The 24113-nt window shown below is 36.3% G+C and overlaps 1 protein-coding gene across 2 annotated transcripts in view; it reads right to left on the bottom strand.

The window, feature by feature from the left end:
- The window catches only part of LOC307187770 (UPF0538 protein C2orf76 homolog), an 86516-nt gene that overhangs the window by 3803 nt on the left and 58600 nt on the right, over window positions 1–24113 (bottom strand). For both annotated transcript variants that reach the window (XM_079924267.1, XM_079924268.1), the window contains 3 exons: window positions 23620–23670; window positions 11476–11513; window positions 4401–4482 (listed from right to left, as the gene is read on the bottom strand). In XM_079924267.1, coding sequence (XP_079780393.1) covers window positions 4401–4482; window positions 11476–11513; window positions 23620–23670 — 171 coding nt within the window. The remainder of the gene's footprint in view (window positions 1–4400; window positions 4483–11475; window positions 11514–23619; window positions 23671–24113) is intronic.

The following is a 24113-nucleotide window of genomic DNA, read 5'->3' as shown; positions in this document are numbered from 1 at the left end:
CAAAGTTTCACCCTCTCCCCTGGTCCAGGACTATACCCCGTCCTTGCAAGTTTCACAAAATCCTAATCTACAAATCATTCAAAACCATGCTCTCTGCTGAGTTATATTTTTAGCTTTTCACCAAAGGAGGTCAACAATCCAACAGATAGTTCCAAACTACTGTGTCTTTTATTTCGTAGCTGCTTGAGCGTCTGTTTTTAAGCTGGCAGAGAAGATTTCAAACTAGTTTGAAGAAAACAAATAGTAAAATGAATCTGACCTTTGATAGACTGGACACTGTGATTTCCACAACAATGAGGGGAGGGCAAAAAGGGAAGAAACATGTCTGGGAGGTTGCTTCTGACCCTCTTGCTCTGGGATCTCAAATTCCCTGGTCCCACCACCTACTTAATCGAGTACAAGACCACCGCTGTTACGATGTTAACGTGAACAGCCAGTTTAACGCACTGTCAAAGGAGAAAAGCACGTATGCCCCAAGATATTACTACCGAAAAGAGAATGGGAAAGGGACCCAAACCTTCAGGAAACACAAATCAAATATGATCCTGATAAAGAAGTGGGAGCCAAGGAATCCTATAATATGAGCTGCTTATCCAAGATCACCCAGAGGTGCTAGGCACAAAGACTGGGTTCTGGTTGTGGGCAGACAACAGGAGTGACACATAAGATGAAAACAAACCACAAGGGAGTTTGGGAATTATTACAAGATCTGGCTTGATGCGAACTCTTCCCACAGATGAGCACTTATGGTTTGGCCGCCTGTATCTTGTTTTAAAATATTTCCAATGAAACATAACTGACTTTAGAAGAGTTACCCTACCCAAGTTTCTTTCCTAAACCAGAGAAGATTCAAAAGATAGCAGCAGTAGAATGTAGCGAAATGAAAGAGATAAAATATAACCCCAAAAATATTTAACACGCAAATTTATTACTTAGGGGAATTAGTCCATAAAACCGCAATTGTTAATAACAAGATGAAAATCTTTAAATTATAAATAACAATTCTAGGTAAGGCCTTCTTCTTCCTTCCACAAAGCAAATCTTTTTATTTATGTATTTTAGAACTAAATCCACAAGCAAAAACCTCCCCTGACGTCAAGCGTAGGCAGAATATACAATTGGGATCTGCAATGTAGATAAAAGGCCAGAGAATTTCTCGGTGAGAAAAGAAATCTTCAAACCAGTTTGTTCCCCTCATTTCCCCTCTCACAGTCTTTCTTTTCCTTTCATGGTTTTTACAGAAAAGTCCTAATGATACATTTGTTACATTGGCATTATTCCCATGGCAATTGGCTATGATAGCAGAGTGACAGCTCTATAGAAAGATCAAGTGGTAAAAAGGGAGAGAGTGATGACTTAGAATTTTTCTCTTAAACCTCTTAAAACCCTAACCAGGCATGGCACCGGGGGAGGGAAAACTCCCTAGAAAAATCACACACTTCAAGTATCACTTTTACCATCTACTTGCACTTAGAATTTTTTGCACTGCTCTAGGCAACAAAGGGGAACATGCAGGAGAGGGGATCACTCCCCACAGGGACCAAAGTCACCCTCAGGCAGGGCTGCAGGCTTGCCATGGCAGGAGAGTAGTTTGAAGTACCACCCTGAAACCAGTGGAGAACCCACAAAAAGGATCTGATGCTGATCTAAGATCTATGGCCTTAAAACAAGAATGACAAAAAGAGGGATTTGATTTACACCGTTATAGGTGGTTCGTTACTTAAGTCTGAAATTGGTAACAATTAAACCAACAACTTGATGTTTTTAACAAATTCAAAACATTTGCCGATTGCTTTCTCCAAGATGGCTTCCAAATAAACTAAGTATTTTTGAGGGCCTTTACATGCATTGCTCTAGATACTTTCATATACATTCTTTTACTCAACCCATGAAAACCCTCTGAAATAGGTTTAATTATTTCCGTTTTGTTTTACAGAAATCAAAGTAGAAGTTCAGAGAGGCTAAATGGCTTCCAGGTCACAAAGCAAGCAAAATGTGGAGCCTTCATTCAAACCAATTTTCTCCAAATTTAGGAGTTTATTCCTTAAAATTGGGTCCTCGCTTTACAAGTAATACATGTAAATAGTAGAAAAGAGTTTAAATTATCAATGCAAGAACAATTAGATAATGTGGAGAATAAAGGGAAAAAGATTAATTACTGGCAATGCCACCACCCAGAGAAACCATTTCTATAATTTTAGCATATGACCTTTTCTCCATATACATATACAGACATGTAAACACATACATTTTAAAATAATAATGGTATCACACAATATAGTCTATTTCCATTCAATAAACAAAGCTCTACATCAGTGAATCCCAAACAGAGAAGGTGAGAGATAACACCTCAGAAGGCATATCACAACCTGGGGGGAGTCACAGAGTTGAAGAAGCACTTCTGTTGGCTTGGTAATAGATATGACAGAAAATTAAGTTTGAGAAAGTCTTATTCGTCAAACTGACCTACAGAAAGTTAGCGGTAATACAGCTTCCAAACAATAGTACGAGAGAACATTGATTTCCTAACACTCCCTCAGATACTACCACTGTTCTTCACGTCTGCTAGTCTTATAATCACTGCTTGTTGAAGGTCACCCAGACATTAGGTGGCAGAGTCAAGCTGTGAACCCAAGCACTCTGACTCCAGCCTCTAATTCTTAACCACTAGAGTAGAAAATTACAAAAAATAGTATCTACTTTCATGTGCATTTCTCTCATTTCTAATAAGGCTGTACTGTTTTTTATGTTAGCTATTTCTTCTATCAGTAGAATTTATTTCTCCTTTTTATACTAATTATAAGACCTCTTTAAAAAGTCAGGCTAATAACTTTTTCTTTGTCATATATGCTGCAAATATTTTTTCACAGTTTATTGCTTCTCGTTTAACTCTATGTGGTCAAATCTATCATTTCTCCCGGCTTTATGGCTTCTGGCTTCAAAGGCATGCCCTTTCTAAGGGCATGCCCTTCTCCCCAAGATTATGAAACTACTGACTTATGTTTAAGAAAATTTTTTTACACTATCACATTTAACCTATAGAGAATTTATTTTGGAATGAAGACTAAGAATTTAAATTTGATTTTCCCAAATGTTTTGGCAATGGGCCCAACGTTTTCTGGCTAATTCATTCTTTCTCCCACTTATCTGAGATGTCAAAATTTTGTTATACTGTGAAATTTCTTTTAGTTGGTTTTTGGATTTTCCAGTCTTTTCCATGGAGTTATCTGTCAATTCCTATATCAATACCAGTCTATTATACTAATTATAGTTTTATGCTTAACAACAAGCAGTTGTTAAGTGCCACCTGCTATAATAATATAATAGCAATTGAAGAAATAAATGCCAAATTGAAAATTGTTTTTCCAAATAACAGCAATCAATCTCATGTATTCACAATAAGGAGACACTGAATCTAGCCAATAGTATAGACTTAAACACAGTAAACAAGTCTGACGTTATACAACATGGTATTTAAAATCATATTTAAATTGGAAGATATGTCAGGAACCCACTTTAGCCACATGTGTCATTTAAAAATGAATTCCTGACAGATGTGACTAAAATAACTCAATAAAACACCTGTCAAAAAAATGTAAGGCTTCCTAACATGGACTTCATGAACTTTAGAGTGTTCCTTAACCCGTGCATATAAAAAAATTAGAAAGTAAGTATGATTTGCGCTGTTTCATTAGAGTCACTGACCACAAAGGCATGTCAGAGGCATAATGCCTTCAACTGCTCACATCTCTCTCACAAACTTCATCCAACTGCCACATCATTTGTAAGTGTACACATAAGTAGAATTATAGTGACATCTAATGGTCATAAAACACGTCACACAGCACTTCTTTAAAACTACATGCATATTCCAAGTTGAAAGGCTAAATCAGGCAATTGTTCAACTGTACACACTAGGCTCCTATTTGAAATTCCATGACTTGGTCGGCCCCGAGTGATCCGGATGACTAACAGAAACTACGCTGCACATTACACAAACAACATCTCACTTCATTATTCCACATGAGTTCTACCAGGCCCTATTCTCTTAAACTATCTGCTCAAATGATGCTGATATGAGTAAGTAGGTTATTAAGTGAGTAATAACCTGTCAATCACTTAAAATAACCCTCCGCAGAATTCTGAGCATACCTTCTGGAAAGAACTATTTGCATTCTGAATGTTTGGAGAGCAGATATCTACTTCCCTGGGTCAAATGATCTGAATCTACATCATTCTTGTCCTTTTCCTCTGAATAATTATACGGTAGTGTAAAGAGCACCAAGGGTACCATTTACATTGCATTAAGTTATCCAAATATAATCAGCCAGGTATCACCATACAGGCCAGGAAAGCCAGGGCCCCCTCCAACTCTACATGGCACGCACACTCCTTCTCACCGATTCCAGCTGCTTTCAGGGTGCTGTCTTCTTTTAACAGGAGTCTGTCATCATCTTCCAAACTCAACACAAGTTCATTTGTCTAGAAAGAAAGAAAATCTGCATTTTACCAGTACTTATATGTGTTTCATACTTGGTAAGATTCCTCAAAGACAACTGAATTGGTACTTTGGGTCACAGCAATAATTTACATTCTGCTGCCATCATTGTAGGGAGAGAAGTGAACAGATAGATACACAGCGAGTACCTGCTAAATGCACACACTCCATAAAGCACTGGGGAGACAGTGCTAGAACACAGAGCTTTGGAGCTGGAGATGGGTTAAAACTCAGGTTCCACCAATATCCAGCTGCGTGGTCTCAACAACCACCTCTTAGAGGTCACAACAAACAAACCTCTCTTAGAGGTGCTCTTATTGTGCTCATCTGTTAGAAAACAAAAAAAGTAGGGGGAGGGATGCATCTTCTTACTACCCTGTGGAGAGGATGAAAAGAGATGAAGCATAGAAAACCCTCAGGACAGTGTCAGCCACACAGGGAGTACTGTTAGCTGTCACTGTTTTGTTATCATCATCATCATCACATCCTCACAATAATCCAGGAGGAATCAGAGAGGTTAAGATATAGGCCCAGAGTATATGGCTAGTCAGCCAGGGGGCTGAGGTTCCAGCTTTGGCCAGTCTTTTTTTTTTGTTTTTGAATTTTATTTAGTTTTTTATACAGCAGGCTCTTATTAGTCATCCATTTTATACACATCAGTATATACATGTCAATCCCAATCTCCCAATTCATCACACCACCACCGTCCCCCATGGCTTTCCCCGCTTGGTGTCCATACGTTTGTTCTCTACATCTGTGCCTCAACTTCTGCCCTGCAAACTGGTTCATCTGTACCATTTTTCTAGGTTCCACATGTATGCGTTAATACGCGATATTTGTTTTTCTCTTTCTGACTTACTTCACTCTGTATGACAGTCTCTAGATTCATCCACGTCTCTACAAATGACTCAATTTCATTCCTTTTTATGGCTGAGTAATATTCCATTGTATATATGTACCACAACTTCTTTATCCATTCGTCTGTTGATGGACATTTAGGTTGTTTCCATGACCTGGCTATTGTAAATAGTGCTGCAATGAATACTGGGGTGCATGTGTCTTTTTGAATTATGATTTTCTCAGGGTATATGTCCAGTAGTGGGATTGCTGGGTCACATGGTAATTCTATTTTTCGTTTTTTAAGGAACGTCCACACTGTTCTCCATAGTGGCTGTATCAATTTACATTCCTACCAACAGTGCAAGAGGGTTCCCTTTTCTCCACACCCTCTCCAGCATTTGTTGTTTGTAGATTTTTTGATGATGGCCATTCTGACTGGTGTGAGGTGATACCTCATTGTAGTTTTGACTTGCATTTCTCTAATAATTAGTGATGCTGAGCAGCTTTTCATGTGCCTCTTGCCCATCTGTACGTCTTCTTCAGAGAAATGTCTACTTAGGTCTTCTGCCCATTATTTGATTGGGTTGTTTGTTTTTTTAATATTGAGCTGCATGAGCTGTTTATATATTTTGGAGATTAATCCTTTGTCTGGTGATTCGTTTGCAAATATTTTCTTCCATTCTGAGGGTTGTCTTTTCGTCTTGTTTATAGTTTGCATTGCAAAAGCTTTGAAGTTTCATTTGGTCCCATTTGTTTATTTTTGTTTTTATTTCCATTACTCTAGGAGGTGGATGAAAAAAGATCTTGCTGTGATTTCTGTCGAAGAGTGTTCTTCCCATCTTTTCCTCTAAGAGTTTTATAGTGTCCAGTCTTACATTTAGGTCTCGAATCCATTTTGAGTTTATTTTTGTGTATGGTGTTGGGGAGTGTTCTAATTTCATTCTTTTACATGTAATTGTCCAGTTTCCCCAGCACCACTTATTGAAGAGGCGGCTGTCTTTTCTCCATTGTATATCCTTGCCTCCTTTGTCATAGACTAGTTGACCATAGGTGCGTGGATTTATCTCTGGGCTTTCTATCCTGTTCCATTGATCTATATTTCTGTTTTTGCAAAAACAAAAACAGTCTGACTTCTGAGAGAAGCAAATTTGCCTCTGCTGAAAGTCCACATATCTAAACACCTTGCTGACAAACACTTGGTCCCATGTCATGTTAACTAACACTTCTCGTGTGATTTGGGGTGGGGGTAGATGAGATTGCTCTCCGATGCTATTCACAAATTCAGTTAAACATCATAAATACAGGAGGATTGCTATCTGCCTGTAAACGGCACCTAGTAGTGAGCACTAGTTGGGCACACAGTACCACCTGTCAACCAGAACGCAGCTGTTTAGTGACGGATTCTCTTTCTAGAATATGGCTGAGAGGGAGGCTCAGCAATGAGGCCTCTGAGCAGCCAAAAGAGCTGACCCAGAAGCCATGCTCCAAAGCTTCACTCACTAGAGAGCACAGGGGCTTACCCTCCAAAACACACAGATTCAAAGGGGGAAAAAGAACTTCACTAAAGACATCATTAGTTAATTGATTTAATATTTATTTATTAAATAAATAAATATCTATTTAATAGATATTTATTTATTAAATAAATATCTATTTAATAGATATTTATTTATTAAATTAATTAATATTTATTTAAGAAATATGCACCAGGTCTTAGTTGCAGCACACAGGACGCTCCATGCTGCATGCAGGATCTTCGTTGCCGGCTGCGGGGTCTTTAGTTTTGCAGCATGTGGGATCTAGCTCCCTGACCAGGGATTGAACCCAGGCCTCCTGCATTGGGAGCGCGGAGTCTAAAGAAATCATTTTAGAATAGGTAATACATACTCACAATACAAAATTCTCCAAGTACATAGGGACAGAGTGAGAAGTAGTCTCCTCCTAACCCCATCCAACTAGTTCTTCTCCAGAGAATTTGTACTGATTCTTATGTATCCTTCCAGAGACTGTCCCTATGTGTACATGCAGGTGGAGGTGGAGATGTGCATGTAAACTTTTTCACACAAATAATGGCATATTATATGCTGTGTTCTAACACCTTACTTTTTTCTCTTAAAATATCTTAAAGTCATTCAAAATCAGTGTAAGAGCTGCCTCATAACTTATCAAGGTTGTAGCATATTCCAATGAAAGTATTAACTCTCCCTCTCTGTCCCTACTGATGGACATTCAGGTTGTTTCCTATGTCTTCCTACCATACACAATCCTGCAACAAATATCCTTGCACATATATTATTTTGCATAAGTTTTATCTGTAAGATAAATTCCTAGAAGTAGAACTGTTGAGTCAGAGAGTAAGGGCAATTTTTATTCTGACAGATACCGCCAAATTACTCTCCAAAGAAGCAGTACCCATTTATACCAATGCTACCCATCACTGAGAGTCCCTGTTTCCCACACCCTCACCAACACAGTGTATTATCAAAATCTTTTGATCTCTGCCAATCCAGCAGATATAAATTAAGTATAGTCTTAATTTGTATTTATTTTAAGTAAAGATTTGAATATTTTCTATTTTTTAAGAAACTTGTAGGATAATTTTTTAAATGGAATTGTAAAATTAGGCCTTTCCTGTAATATAAGTTAGAAAATTTTCTCTTAGTTTTTCAGTTGTTCCTTCATTTTTCTTATAGTGTCTTTTTTTAAAAAGAAGGTGCTGAATGTCTGTTGAATAAATTAATGAATAAAGTAAAATGTATCAATCTTTTATTTTCCTATCATATTTGGACCTTCAGTCTAAGATTACTTTTAAAATTCCATGTTTACTTCAAATATTTTAATTAATTTCATCTTTTAAACTTTTAATCATAGAGAATTTCAAACATACAATGTATACAGAATAGTACAATTAACCCTCCTGTACCCATCACGTGGCCTGAACAAATTATTCACTCATGTTAGTCTATTTCATTTCGACCCTCACCTGTGGGTTTCATCTTTGATTTATGTCATTAACCCAGTGAGTACTTATTTTGGCATAAAGAAAAGGATATGGATTCAATTTAACTGTTTTCTAGATGTCTACCTAGTTCTTCCAATAACATTTACTGAATCCTCCATATTTTCTCCATAAATTTGAAATGCAATATTTAATATATATTAAATTCCTATATATAATAAGGTCTATTTTGGGGCTTCTAATTCTGTGCCATTGAACGAACAGTTCATGTGACAGTACCATACCGTTTTAACTAGTATAGTTTTATAAAATGTCTTAATATGTGCCAGGGTTAGTCACTTTCATTTCTCTTTTTTCTGACTATTCTTCATTATTTATTTTTTGCATCTTAGTTTTATAATCAGTTTCTTTAGCTCATATATATATATACACACACACATCTACACACACACATATATATACAAATACATATATACACACAACTGTAGAATTTTATTTCGATGGCATTAAGTTTGTAAATTAACTATGAGAGAACTGACATCTTCTTGCTGTTGCATCTTCCCATCCAAATATCCTAATATTTCCACTTAAGTCTCATCTTGTACCCCTCTTTACATGCTTTACTTTTTTGTTAAATTGAGGTAGAATTTCACATAAAGAAAATGCATATATCTTAAGAGAAGTTCAGCTCAATGAGTCTGGACAACTGAATACCCTCACTGGCATTTTAAAGTCTCCTTCTTAAAGATCTTGCATATTTCTTACTGAGTTTATTCCAGAGTGTGACTTCTTCCTTTCATATACTTTTAACAAGGATAGCTATCTGGTTTCCAAACTCACAAAATATAAGATAGAAATTATGGTTTTTCTTTCAAATCTTTTTGATAGGAATTATGACTTTACAAGTAGCCTACTGATTATAATCAAAATACAGACACACAAATACATTTTCTTGATAAAAAATAAATCATATTATGGTAATTATTTGTAACTATTGATTCATTCAATAAACACTGAGCTCATCATCCAAACAGGAGGCTCTGGTGGGAAGGTATCCAGTCACCTTTTTATTGTGATGGCAAGAAATTTCTGTGTATACCTGGTAACTGTAATTAAGAAAGTCTTTGGACCTAGAAAATTTGGGAAATGGGGAAAATGCCTTTCGTGAACAAGTTCATTAAGATACAGGAGTTATTTGGAAGTCTCTCCCTTTGGCTAAGGAAGGAGATTAAAATTACAGGTGGGTTGGAAAACTGACAGTCTGAGCCAGTGATGCTTATAGGCCCTGCAAATGAGGAGTAGAATGCACATGGAAAAATGAGAAAAATGTCTGGTAGTTGGAAAAGGCACAAATGAGGACGTGTGGGTAAAATTTTCAAGTCTTAAAACCATATCTGTGAAAATATATTGACTTCTTCCTTACAAAAGTTAAAGTGGAAATTTGAAGAACCATCTCTGGGGCATATAGTCTGTACTTAACTAGAATGATTATGGTTTAGATGCAAGTTTATAAAGCCAGATCCCAGAAACATTCTAAGTGACTTAATTTGTTCTGGGACTCTTTCTTTAAGTAAATACATGGTTCAACTAAAAAATAGGCCCGAATTTTTCAACTCTAACATGCCAAGATGGAACATATGTTTTAAATATAAGAAACAATTCTAAGATATTTCCAACTATAGCAAGAAAATTTCCTGATTCTTTTAAAATGTAATAATACTGATTATTTGAATATTATGAACTAGGTTTTCATTAAGGATAAAGGAATAATTTACTTATTATTCCTTTTAGGATACATGAGCTCCATGATGTAAAAATGCAACACTAAATGGAGAATGACAACCTTTTCAAAGAGCATACTGTTTCATTTTGACTTCATTTTATATATTTCCCTTCTACAATCAGACCAAGCTTCCTACTCTCCACGTTTTAGGGACAAGGTTGTAAAGGGTCCTGGCTTGGAGAAGAGAAAGTGGATGGAGTCTGTGGACAGATACAATTCTAGCATCGATACAAAGTACAGATCCCACACCACAGTCCCAGACACACACAAGCACTAAATTTTAAATAGTTTGACAATGGATACTGTCAAATTTGTATATATAATCCTCGGTATAAAAAAATAAAGTTACTGGAAAGACCCAGCTTGATTTTAGCCCAGGGAAACTGATTTCAGATTTCTGACCTCCAGAACTATAAGAGAATAAATGTGTGTTGTTTTAAGCCATCAAAAAAAAAAATGTTTTTGAGTTACTAATTCATAGTCAACAGACATACCCTCAGGCCAACTTCTTTATGATCTTTTGTTATATGTTTATTTCAAAGCTGATTGAGTTTATGGAGGGCATCTATGACTAGAGAAGAGAATGAAATTAAATGAATTCATAAAATACTTCCTTCAAAAATTGTTATGGAAACACTCCTACGAATGAGGCATTGTGCTAGGTATTGGAGATATGAAGAATAAGATACAGTCCCTTGTCCTTGAGTAGTCTGTATAATAGAGAAGGTTATTACTTTACTGAGAAGTCTACACAAGGTCACTGAGATTCAAGAAAAAAGATCACTCTGGTCTATCTGTATGAGAAGCAAACATAAAAACATCGCTCTAAAAAGGTAAGAAAACAGAAACGGAAATATACTATAAACACATAACTAATCAGTCCTCTTTTGGGGAAGGCCATGTCCTCTGTGGAACTAATAGGTCTGTTCCCAAGAGCCACAGTCCGGGGCCTTCTCTCATACACCGGAAGAGTCAAATCAGAAAAAAACACGTTATTTTCATCTGCTTTTGGCTCTCTTCTTCTGGTACAGAATTAAGAAAATCAAAGAAACTGGACTGACAGATAATACCTGACTTCCTTTATATGTAACCTGAATTAATTTTACCACGTTTTATGCTTATTTTATGTTACACATTTGCTTGATATATAACGTTGCTTTTTTTTTAAATTAACACTTTCTTTTAAAGGATCTACTAACGGGAATATGACTTAGAGGTCTTTTTTTTTTCCTTTAATGGAAAAGTAAGGCTATAGAAAGGGTAGCTACAAAATTAAAAATGCTATTATAATGGAAAATATTTTAGAAGTACATGTGTTCATTCATTGATTCACTAAGTCAACCAAAATTGATTACTTGCTATGTGTGTGCCAGATACTGTACCTACAAAACATACCTTTGATTTATGTGGTTGATGCACAATCTTTAGTTTATCTGAAAGAAAAAAAAAACAAGTTGTCTTTTTACTAAAACTATTCTAAAACTTCATTTCAAACTATTAAAGTGAGATGAGGGGAAGGTGGCAGCTATGAAATTGAGAAATCTGAGTCTTTGCCTTATGATCAGGTTCACTTAAACCTCTCGTACACAGTAAAGTAAAAATTACATTTGCATCTCATTAAAATTAAAGATCACTGTATAAAGATATTTTAAAGCACAGGCCTTTGACACACACAACTGTGTTTGTACCATAACCTGAAGTCAACTCAGCACAGTTTCCCTTAGAAGACAGGTGAATGACATTATTCTACCCTGTTTGTTAGAGTCGCTAAATGCTAAGATTAGCAAATAAGGTTTAAAAAAAAAACAGTCTGTCTTAAATTAAGACAGACTTTGTTAATGTCTAGTACTACTACTATTACTAATCTATTAATCTCTCAGAATAGATTCAGTGACAGGAGGTCAAATCATACCAACAAGTTGTTACCACTCTCAGAATTCAAACACCATCAAGGATCACTGGTAATCTGAGCAAGGCTGCTAATACCCAAAGACTACTACTGTTTCCTGGTTTGGAAATACTACACAGGCTCACACCATCTAATCTGCTTTACTCAATTCAGAAAGTATCCAATTCTCCACTCAGTTTTATCTAATCATTTAATTAATGTGTTATGATTACATGTGTTATTATGTCTGAATAAACTCTTAACCTTAAACTAAAATTCATTTCTATCAATCACGCTGTTTGATTCAACAAGGAATTCACTGAAATGAAATGAAACAAGATTAAAAAGGAACAAGATAAAACCCCAGAAAAGGGAGGAACCAAGATGGCGACCTAGAAGGATGTGCTCTCACTCCCTCTTGCGAGAACACCAGAATCACAGCTAGCTGCTAGACAATCATTGACAGAAAGACACTGGAACTCACCAAAAAAGATACCCCACCTCCAAAGACAAAGGAGAAGCCACAATGAGACGGTAAGAGGGGCGCAATCACAGTAAAGTCAAATCCCATAACTGGTGGGTGGGTGACTCACAGACTGGAGAAAAATTATAACACAGAAGTCCACCCACTGGAGTGAAGGTTCTGAGCCCAACGTCAGGCTTCCCAACCTGGGGATCTGGCAACAGGAGGAGGAATTACTAGAGAATCAGACTTTGAAGGCTAGTGGGAATTGATTGCAGTACTTCAACAGGACTGGGGGAAACAGAGACTCCACTCTTGGAGGGCACACACAAAGTAGTGTGTGCATTGGGACCCAGGGGAAAGAGCAGTGACCCCATAGGAGACTGAACCAGACCTACTTGCTAGTGTTGGAGGGTCCCCTGAAGAGGCGGAAGTGGGTGGGGGGGCTCTGCTCACCGTGGGGACAAGGACACAGACAGCAGAAGTTCTGGGAAGTACTCCTTGGCGTGAGCCCTCCCAGAGTCTGTCATTAGCCCCACCAAAGAGCCCAGGTAGGCTCCAGTGTTGGGTCACCTCAGGCCAAACAACCAACAGGGAGGGGACCCAGCCCCACCCATCAGCAGACAAGCGGATTAAAGTTTTATTGAGCTCTGCCCACCAGAGCAACAGTCAGCTCTACCCACCGGCAGTCCATCCCATCAGGAGACATGCAAAAGCCTCTTAGATAGCCTCATCCACCAGAGGGCAGACAGCAGAAAGAAGAACTACAATCCTGCAGCCTGTGGAACAAAAACCACATTCACAGAAAGATAGACAAGATGAAAAGGCAGACGGCTATGTACCAGATGAAGGAACAAGATAAAACCCCAGAAAAACAACTAAATGAAGTGTATATAGGCATCCTTCCAGAAAAAGAATTCAGAATAATGATAGTGAAGATGATCCAGGACCTTGGAAAAAGAATGGAGGCAAAGATCGAGAAGATGCAAGAAATGTTTAACAAACATCTACAAGAATTAAAGAACAAACAAACAGAGATGAACAAGACAATAACTGAAATGAAAACTACACTAGAAGGAATCAATAGAATAACTGAGGCAGAAGAACAGATAAGTGACCTGGAAGACAGAATGGTGGAATTCACTGCTGTGGAACACAGTAAAGAAAAATGAAAGAAAAGAAATGAAGACAGCCTAAGAGACCTCAGGGACAACAATAAACGCAACAACATTTGCATTATAGGGGTCCCAGAAGGAGAAGCAAGACACAAAGGACAAGAGAAAATATTTCAAGAGATTATAGTCAAAAACTTCCCTAACATGGGAAAGGAAATAGCTACCCAAGTCCAGGAAGCGCAGAGAGTCCCATACAGGATAAACCCAAGGAGAAACACACCGAGACACACAGTAATCAAACAGGCAAAAATTAAAGACAAAGAAAAATTATTGAAAGCAGCAAGGGAAAAACGACAAATAACATACAAGGGAACTCCATAAGGTTAATAGCACACTTCTCAGCAGAAACTCTACAAGTCAGAAGGGAGTGGCATGATATACTTAAAGTGATGAAAGGGAAGAACCTACAACCAACATTACTCTACCCGGCAAGGATCTCATTCAGATTTGATGGAGAAATCAAAAGCTTTACAGACAAGCAAAAGCTAAGAGAATTCAGCACCACCAAACTAGCTCTACAACAAATGCTAAAGGAACTTCTCTAAGTGGGAAACACAAGGGAAGAAAAGGATCTACAAAAACAAACCCAAAACAATTAAGAAAATAGTCATAGGAACATACCTATCGATAATTACCTTAAATGTGAATGGATTAAATGCTCCAACCAACAGACACAGGCTTGCTGAATGGATACAAAAACAAGACCCATATATATGCGGTCTACAAGAGACCCAGTTCAGACCTATGGACACATATAGACTGAAAGTGAGGGGATGGAAAATGATATTCCATGCAAATGGAAATCAAAAGAAAGCTGGAGTAGCAATACTCATATCAGATAAAATAGACTTTAAAACAAAGAATGTTACAAGAGACAAGGAAGGACACTACATAATGATCAATGGATCAATCCAAGAAGAAGATATAACAATTATAAATATATATGCACCCAACATAGGAGCACCTCAATACATAAGGCAACTGCTAACAGCTATAAAAGAGAAAATCGACAGTAAAACAATAATAGTGGGTGACTTTAACATCTCACTTACACCAATGGACAGATCATCCAAAATGAAAATAAATAAGGAAACAGAATCTTTAAATGACACAACAGACCAGATAGATTTAATTGATATTTATAGGACATTCCATCCAAAAACAGCAGATTACACCTTCTTCTCAAGTGCACACGGAACATTCTCCAGGATAGATCCCATCCTGGGTCACAAATCAAGCCTCAGTAAATTTAAGAAAACTGAAATCATACCAAGCATCTTTTCTGACCACAATGCTATGAGATTAGAAATCAATTACACGGGAAAAAAACGTAAAAAACACAAACACATGGAGGCTAAACAATACGTTACTAAATAACCAAGGGATCACTGAAGAATTCAAAGAGGAAATCAAAAAACAGCTAGATACAAATGACAATGAAAACACGACGATCCTAAACCTATGGGATGCAGCAAAAGCAGTCTTAAGAGGGAAGTTTATAGCTGTACAAGCCTACCTCAAGAAACAAGAAAAATCTCAAATAAAAAATCTAACCTTACACCTAAAGGAACTAGAGAAGAAAAAACAAAACCCAAAGTTAGCAGATGGAAAGAAATCATAAAGATCAGAGCAGAAATGAATGAAATAGAAACAAAGAAAACGATAGCAAAGATCAATAAAACTGAAGGCTGGTTCTTTGAGAAGATAAACAAAATTAACAAACCATTAGCCAGACTCATGAAGAAAAAGAGAGGACTCAAATCAATAAAATTAGAAATGAAAATGGAGAAGTTACAACAGACACCACAGAAATACAAAGCATCCTAAGAGACTACTACAAGCAACTCTATGCCAAAAAAATGGACAACCTGGAAGAAATGCACAAATTCTTAGAAAGGTATAACCTTCCAAGACTGAACCAGGACGAAACAGAAAATATGAACAGACCAATCACAAGTAATGAAATTGAAACTGTGATTAAAAATCTTTCAACAAACAAAAGTCCAGGACCAGATGGCTTCACAGGTGAATTCTATCAAACATTTAGAGAAGAGCTAACACCCATCCTTCTCAAACTCTTCCAAAAAACTGCAGAGGAAGGAACACTCCCAAACTCATTCTATGAGGCCACCCTGATACCAAAACCAGACAAAGATACTACAAATAAGAAAATTACAGACATATATCACTGATGAATATAGATGCAAAAATCCTCAACAAAATACGAGCAAACAGAATCCAACAGCACATTAAAAGGATCATACACCATGATCAAGTGGGATTTATCCCAGGGATGCAAGGATTCTTCGGTATACGCAAATCAATCAATGTGATACACCATATTAACAAATTGAGGAAAGAAAAACCATATGATCATCTCAATAGATGCAGAAAAAGCATTTGACAAAATTCAACACCCATTTATGACAAAAACTCTCCAGAAAGTGGGCATAAAGGGAACCTACCTCAACATAATAAAGGCCATATATGACAAACCTACAGCAAACATCATTCTCAATGGTGAAAAACTGAAAGCATTTCCTCTAAGATCGGGAACAAGACAAGGATGTCCATTCTCACCACTATTATTCAACATAGTTTTGGAAGTCCTAGCCACGGCAATCAGAGAAGAAAAAGAAATAAAAGGAATACAAATTGGAAAAGAAGAAGTAAAACTGTCGCTGTTTGCAGATGACATGATACTATACACAGAGAATCGTAAATATGCCACCAGAAAACTACTAGAGCTAATCAATGAATTGGGTAAAGTTGTGGGATACAAAATAAATGCACAGAAATCTCTTCCATTCCTATACACTAATGATGAAAAATCTGAAAGAGAAATTAAGGGAACACTCCCATTGACCACTGCTACAAAAAGAATAAAATACCTAGGAATAAACCTACCTAGGGAGACAAAAGAACTGTATACAGAAAACTATAAGACACTGATGAAAGAAATTAAAGATGATACCAAGAGATGGAGATATATACCATGTTCTTGGATTGGAAGAATCAATATTGTGAAAATGACTATACTACCCAAAGCAATTTACAGATTCAATGCAACCCCTATCAAATTACCAATGGCATTTTTTACAGAACTAGAACAAAATATCTTAAAATTTCTATGGAGACACCAAAGACCCCGAATAGCCAAAGCAGTCTTGAGGGGAAAAAACGGAGCGGGAGGAATCAGACTCCCTGACTTCAGACTATACTACAAAGCTACAGTAATCAAGACAATATGGTACTGGCACAAAAACAGAAACATAGTTCAATGGAACAAGATAGAAAGCCCAGAGATAAACCCACGCACCTATAGTTAAGTAATCTATGACAAAGGAGGCAAGGATATACAATGGAGAAAAGACAGTCTCTTCAATAAGTGGTGCTGGGATAACTGGACAGCTACAGGTAAAAGAATGAAATTAGAACACTCCATAACACCATACACAAAAATATACTCAAAATGGATTCGAGACCTACATGTTAGACCGGACTGTATAAAACTCTTAGAGGAAAACATAGGAAGAACACTCTTTGACAGAAATCACAGCAAGATCTTTTTTCATCCACCTCCTAGAGTAATGGAAATAAAGACAAAAATAAACAAATGGCACCATATGAAACTTCAAAGCTTTTGCACAGCAAAGGAAACCATAAATAAGACGAAAAAACAACCCTCAGAAAGGGATAAAATATTTGTAAATGATTCAACAGACAAAGGATTAATTTCCAAATATATAAACAGCTCATGCAGCTCAATATTAAAGAAACAAACAATCCAATCTGAAAATGGGCAGAAGACCTAAGTAGACATTTCTCCAAAGAAGACATACAGATGGCCAAGAAGCACATGAAAAGCTGCTCAACATCACTAATTATTAGAGAAATGCAAATCAAAACTACAATGAGGTATCACCTCACACCAGTTAGAATGGCCATCATCAGAAAATCTACAAACAACAAATGCTGAAGAGGGTGTGGAGAAAAGGGAATCTTCTTGCACTGTTGGTGGGAATGTAAATTGATACAGCTGCTATGGAGAACAGTACGGAGGTTCCTTCAAAACTAAAAATAGAATTACCGTATGATCCAGCAATCCCACTACTGGGCATATACCCACAGAAAACCATAATTCAAAAAGATGCATGCACCCCAATATTATTTGCAGCACTATTTACAACAGCCAGGTCATGGAAGCAACCTAAATGCCCATCGACAGATGAATGGATACAGAAGTTGTGGTACATATATACAATGGAATATTACTCAGCCATAAAAAGGAATGAAATTGGGTCATTTGTTGAGACATGGATGGACCTAGAGACTGTCATACAGAGTGAAGTAAGTCAGAAAGTGTAAAACAAATATCATATATTAATGCATGTATGTGGAACCTAGAAAACTGGTACAGATGAACCGGTTTGCAGGGTAGAAGTTGAGATACAGATGTAGAGAACAAACGAATGGACACCAAGGGGGGAAAGCGGCGGGGGGGTGGGGATGGTGGTGTGCTGAATTGTGCGATTGTGACTGACATGTATACACTGATGTGTATAAAGCTGATGACTAATAAGAACCTGCTGTATACAAATAAAATAAAATTCAAAAATTAACAAAAAACAATTAATACTAAACTTTCTTTGGGTTATTTGTATGGAAATATGTTAATATAAATGTTTCAGACATTACATGAAATTCCTAAAAATCTTATATGTTCTTGTATAATGTTATAAGTCATAATTCTAGTTATTATTTTAAAATGTGTATCTCAGAAATAACTAAATTTCTTTGTCAAATCCATTATTATGAACTTTCATCAAATCTTTAACTGTGGTCATTTTTAAGTCTTTTGTCATTTACAGACAGTTCTGGGTGTACTCTGATGCTTTTGCAAAAATGTTCCTATAAAAGGGTTTCATCTTCAAGGAATTCATGGAAAAGACTCTGACAAGCACAGGTTTCTGGTAACTGACTATACTGCTGAACTGAATGAATAAGCATTTTCAGAACTCTAATGGAAAACTGATGAATTCATAAAAGTGCTAACAAAAGATCAAGATGAAAAAAAATTAATTACATGGGACTGAGTGAACTGATGAGGAAGATTATAATTTTTGTGACTTTCTGTTTGAATAAAAAATATGTATCTGTTTAAAAACAACAAACCTTGATTTAACTATGTTCTAATAATACAGAAGAACAGGGTACCTATTCAGTTAAGAACAAGCACCCTGAATTACCCATTATTAAATAGTCAACTTTCAATTACCTATTGCAATTTTTAATATAAGGTCAACCTAATCCCTGGACTATATGTATTATTAAGAAATAAAAATAAATCTAACCTAAGTGAAATACACACACTTAGGATGTAAATATGCCACAACTGCTAAAAATAAGCTTACAATGTACACAAGAAAATAAACAAATGTGACTTGTGAATTATCTATTATTCTGAGTTACCTATTACACTCTTTTTCTCACTGCAAATATATATCAGTTTGTTACTGGAGACTAAAGAAGCCAACAGTAGGGTTTTTTTTTAAACAAAAGGACCTTGCAATCAACTTGCAAAACTGTAGTTTGACTTTGCCAAATGTTAATCATGTTCTATATATTTTGCTAACAAGTCTTTAAATTAGAAATATCTTTGTTCTGATAGGTTCTAGAACCCCACAAGAAGGAGGCCACATTTTTAAGAAATGTGGTGAAGAATATTTAAGAAATTTTCAACGGATTTTTCTCTCCAACAGAAATTGGTAAGACTTGGGAAGAAGGTAAGAAAGGATAAATGACAAGGTAGCAAAAGATGTTGTATTAATGTCTCTTTCTTTGTTAAATCATCTCTTTCACTTGTTTTTCCCTCTTAAAAAAATAATCTTCATTATTAACAGAAACAACTTCTGTGGATATTGTTTCCTTAATGCAAATTCCTTGAGGAAAGCAACCTCATAAAAATAAAAACAAGATCTTATGTTTGTGGAGTATGTAATGTGTTCACACGTGCATTGTTTAATCTAATCTCACACAGCCTTAGAAACAAACAGGATTAGCAGTCCCATACTGCACAACAATCAACATTTACTGCACACATGCACCATGCCTAAATGATAAGGATTTAGAAATAAAACAACATCCCCTGTGCTTTATGAACACACTGTCTGGCCAGAGTAAATCAGTAATAGATGTAGATGCCAATTAAATGGGAGGAAGGGCTCTGAGAAATCTCAGACTCTTGGTGGCCTGGCAGAGAGAACTGGACCTTTGTCCAAGGGCACAGAAATGGCAACTAACAAAAATGAAATCTGAGTCTGTGCCCTTTCCACTCCCCAACACCCAGTGTGTTCAATCCCATAGAGTGTAGCAATACTGCAGGACAAGGACAGGTGAGAAAGTAACACTTCAGCCTTTCTTGTCAAACACAAAGTGGCAGATTGTTAAAGAGCCAAATAAAGACAGTCAGTTGAAATCTATCAAAGCCATGGCGGTTCTCTAATTTCTTCACAGATAAATGTATCATTTTTCCTGTCAATTCATCTGAGTAGTATAGAAATAACAGGACAAGAGAATGTTAAGAAGGTAGAATAATATGAGAGGTACATTATCCACTACCATGGAAAAACAAAAAGGAACAAGGAAGAAAAACAAAATCAACTGGAAAACAATGTTTAAAATGGCAATAAATACCCATCTATCGATAATTACCTTAAATGTCAATGGACTAAATGCTCCAATCAAACGACATAGAGTGAAAGGCTGGATAATAAAACAAGAACCTACAGTATGCTGCCTACAAGGGACCCACTTTAGGGTGAAGGACACACATAGATTGAAAGTGAGGGGATGGAAAAAGATATTTCATGCATGGAACCATAAAAGACCCAGAACTGCCAAAGCAATCCTGAGGAAAAGGAACAAAGCAGGAGGCATAACCCTTCTAGACTTCAGACAATACTACAAAGCTACAGTAATCAAAACGGTGTGATACTGGTACAAAAACAGACATATGGATGAATGGAACAAAATAGAGAGCCAAGAAATAAACCCACACACCTACCGTCAATTAGTCATTGACAAAGTAGGCAAGAATACAAAATGGGAAAAAGTCTCTTCAGCAAGTGGCGCTGGGAAAGTTGGATAGCTGCATGTAAATCAATGAAGTTAGAACACACCCTCACACCATGTACAAAAATAAACTCAAAATGGCTTAAAGACTTAAACATAAGACAATACACCATAAAACTCCTAGAAGAAAACATTCTCTGACATAAATCATACCAATGTTTTCTTAGGTCAGTCTCCCAAGGCAATAGGCAATAGAAAAATAAACAAATGGGACCTAATCAAACTTACAAGCTTTTGCACAGCAAAGGAAACCAGAAACAAAATGAAAAGACAATCTACAGAATGGGAGAAAATATTTGCAAATGATGCAACCAACAAGGGCTTAATTTCCAAAGTATACAAACAGCTCATACAACTCATCAATAAAAAACCAAACAACCCAATCAAAAAATGGGCAGAAGACCTAAATAGACATTTCTCCAAAGAAGACATACAGATGGCCAATAGGCACATGAAAAGATGCTCAACATCACTAATTATTAGAGAAATGTAAATCGAAACTACTAGTACCACCTCACCCCGGTCAGAATGGTCATCATTAAAGTCTATAAATAACAAATGCTGGAGAGGGTGTGAAGAAAGGGGAACTCTCCTACACTGTTGGTGGGAATGTAAGTTGGTGCAGCCACCATGGAAAACAGTATGGAGGTTCCTCAAGAAACTAAAAAATAGAACTACCGTATGATCCAACAATCCCACTCCTGGGCATATATCTGGACAAAACTATAATTCAAAAAGATACATTCACCCCTATGTTCATAGCAGCACTATTCACAATAGCCAAGACATGGAAACAACCTAAATGTCTACTGACAGAGGAATGGATAAAGAAGACATGGTACATGTATACAATGGGATACTACTCAGCCATAAAAAAGAACGAAACAATGCCATTTGCAGCAACATGGATGCAACTAGAGATTATCACACTAAGTAAGTCAGAAAGAGAAAGACAAATACCATATGGTATCACTTATATGTGGAATCTAAAATATGACCCAAATGAACCCTATCTACAAAGCAGAAACAGACTCACAGACATAGAGAACAGACTTGTGGTTGCCAAGGGGGAGCAGTGTGGGGGAGGGATGGACTGAGAGTTTTGGAGTTAGTAGATGCAAACTATTACGTATAGAATGGATGGGCAACAAGGTCCTACTATATAACACAGGGAACTATATTCAATGTACTGGGATAAACCATAATGGAAAAGAATATAAAAAAGAATGTATATATATGTATAACTGAGTCACTCTGCTGCACAGCAGAAATTAACATAACATTGTCAATCAACTATACTTCAATTAAAAAATAAACAAATAAAACAAAAACAAAAATTTTTTAAAGCTACTTCAGGCAAATGAAAAGGACAAGAAAGCAGAGGTGGAAATATTTATATCAGACAAAATAGACTTTATAACAAAGGCCATAAAGAAAGAAAGGACACTATATAATGATAAAAGGCTCAATACAAGAAGAGGATTACACTCACTAACATATATGCACCCGGGACTTCCCTGGTGGTCCAGTGGTTAAGAATCCACCTTCCAATGCAAGGGACGTGGGTTCGATCCCTGGTCAGGGAACTAAGATACCACGTACTGCGGGTCAACTAAGCCCATGTGCTCTACAGCCTGCGCCCCACCTACTGAGCCCGCACGCCACGAGAGAGAAGCCCGCGCACTGCAACAAAGAGCCGATGCAGCCAAATAAATAAATTAATTAATTTTTAAAAACATATAGCACACAATATAGGATCACATAAAAACACAAAACAAATACTAACATAAAGGGAAGAAATTGACAGGAATATATTATTTACCACCGTGATGATTAACAGTCAGATATTTTGATGATTTCATGATCTAAAACTGATCTTTTAAAATAACTTACATGGAACACAAGTTTGAATACACACCCACACCACGCAAAAAGGGAAACTATATGTAACTATGCTAACTTTAAGTGGCATCTGCAGGCTGATTCAAGTTTAAGGTTATATTTCAAGGCATGATACTTTGAAAGCCATGAAAGACGAAAGTTGAGAAGTTTCATATTTAATTAATCATGCTTTTTATTCCTTTCTCTTATTCAATATTTAGTATGTAAATTCTTTAAGTCCAATAAATCAAAGTACTTTCCACTCAGTGTCTTTAACTTCTGCTTGACTACCCCTTGTGACCTCACAATTAGTCTCTGGATATTAAAATGCATACACACGGTGAAGATTGTGATTTCAAAGTATTTTAGGTCAGAAGTTGCTCTACCAAATGGCAGCAGAATTAAAAACCACTCCAAAAATGATCTAGGGTAATAAAAAATTTATGCTTTAAAAATGTCTGCACCAATTAACAGAAATATTTATTAGGTGCATTGTAATTCTCAAGTGAAGTCTCAAATTCAAAGTTTGGTGAGTGGCACTACGCGGAAGGTTAATAACTGTACCATCTTTATAATAAATAATGAAACCCAGCTTCTCGCCTTATTACTACATTTTAAAATCAATAATTGCAACATATAAAATTACTATGTAACATGCTCAAGTTACTGGCATCTAAAATGTTAAACCTCTTCTTATAATTCCTAGTCTTTAATCATTTCTTCTTTTCTGATTACCTGACAAAGAAACTCATCTTGAACAGTTTGCCAAACATGCTATTCCTCACAAATAGGAGGAATATACAATTCATACACTTCCCTACACAATTACAATTTAATGATATCCTAGAATTCCTATATTTCTAAATAACTTCCATAGTGGTTTTTATATACACAGAGTAAATTCATTTTTGAAAACCAAATTTAAAATTCACATCAATATAAAACTAATGTGAAATTATATTAATATATATCTTAAAAGACTAAGAAAAATTGGTTACCATATTTATAGTTTCTGAATGGTGGTGGCAGGCTGGTCCTCAAAGGGATATCTGTAAGAGAAAGATTATTTTTATTATAAAATATTCAAATAGACATAGTATTAAATGAATTAGCATTTTATTATACAATAGCATCTTATACATTTGAAATATACAGTATGTATGTGGGAGACATTATTATATAGTTGATGTTCATTTAGCACATGAATCTGAGAACCCCTTGGGGGGGTAAGTTAGTAGTGGAAACCAATGATCTAGAACGATCTTAATACTCTTACCAAATTTCAGACAACCTACCATGTAACAACTCTAACTCAGCAAGGAAAACAGAACAAAAACAAAGTAAAAAAAATTTTTAAACAGTGTCCCAAATAGTAGAATTAGTTTTAAATAATAATTAAACCACACCCCTACAGAGGGCAATTAAGTAACATATATCAAAATTACATATGCATATACCTTTTGACCTAGCAATTCCACCTGGAGAATTTACC

The sequence above is a fragment of the Stenella coeruleoalba genome (genome assembly GCF_951394435.1).
Source record: "Stenella coeruleoalba genome assembly, chromosome: 6".
NCBI lineage: Eukaryota > Metazoa > Chordata > Mammalia > Artiodactyla > Delphinidae > Stenella > Stenella coeruleoalba.
Note: the sequence above shows the minus strand (reverse complement) of the source record. Positions and strands in the feature narration are given on the sequence as shown.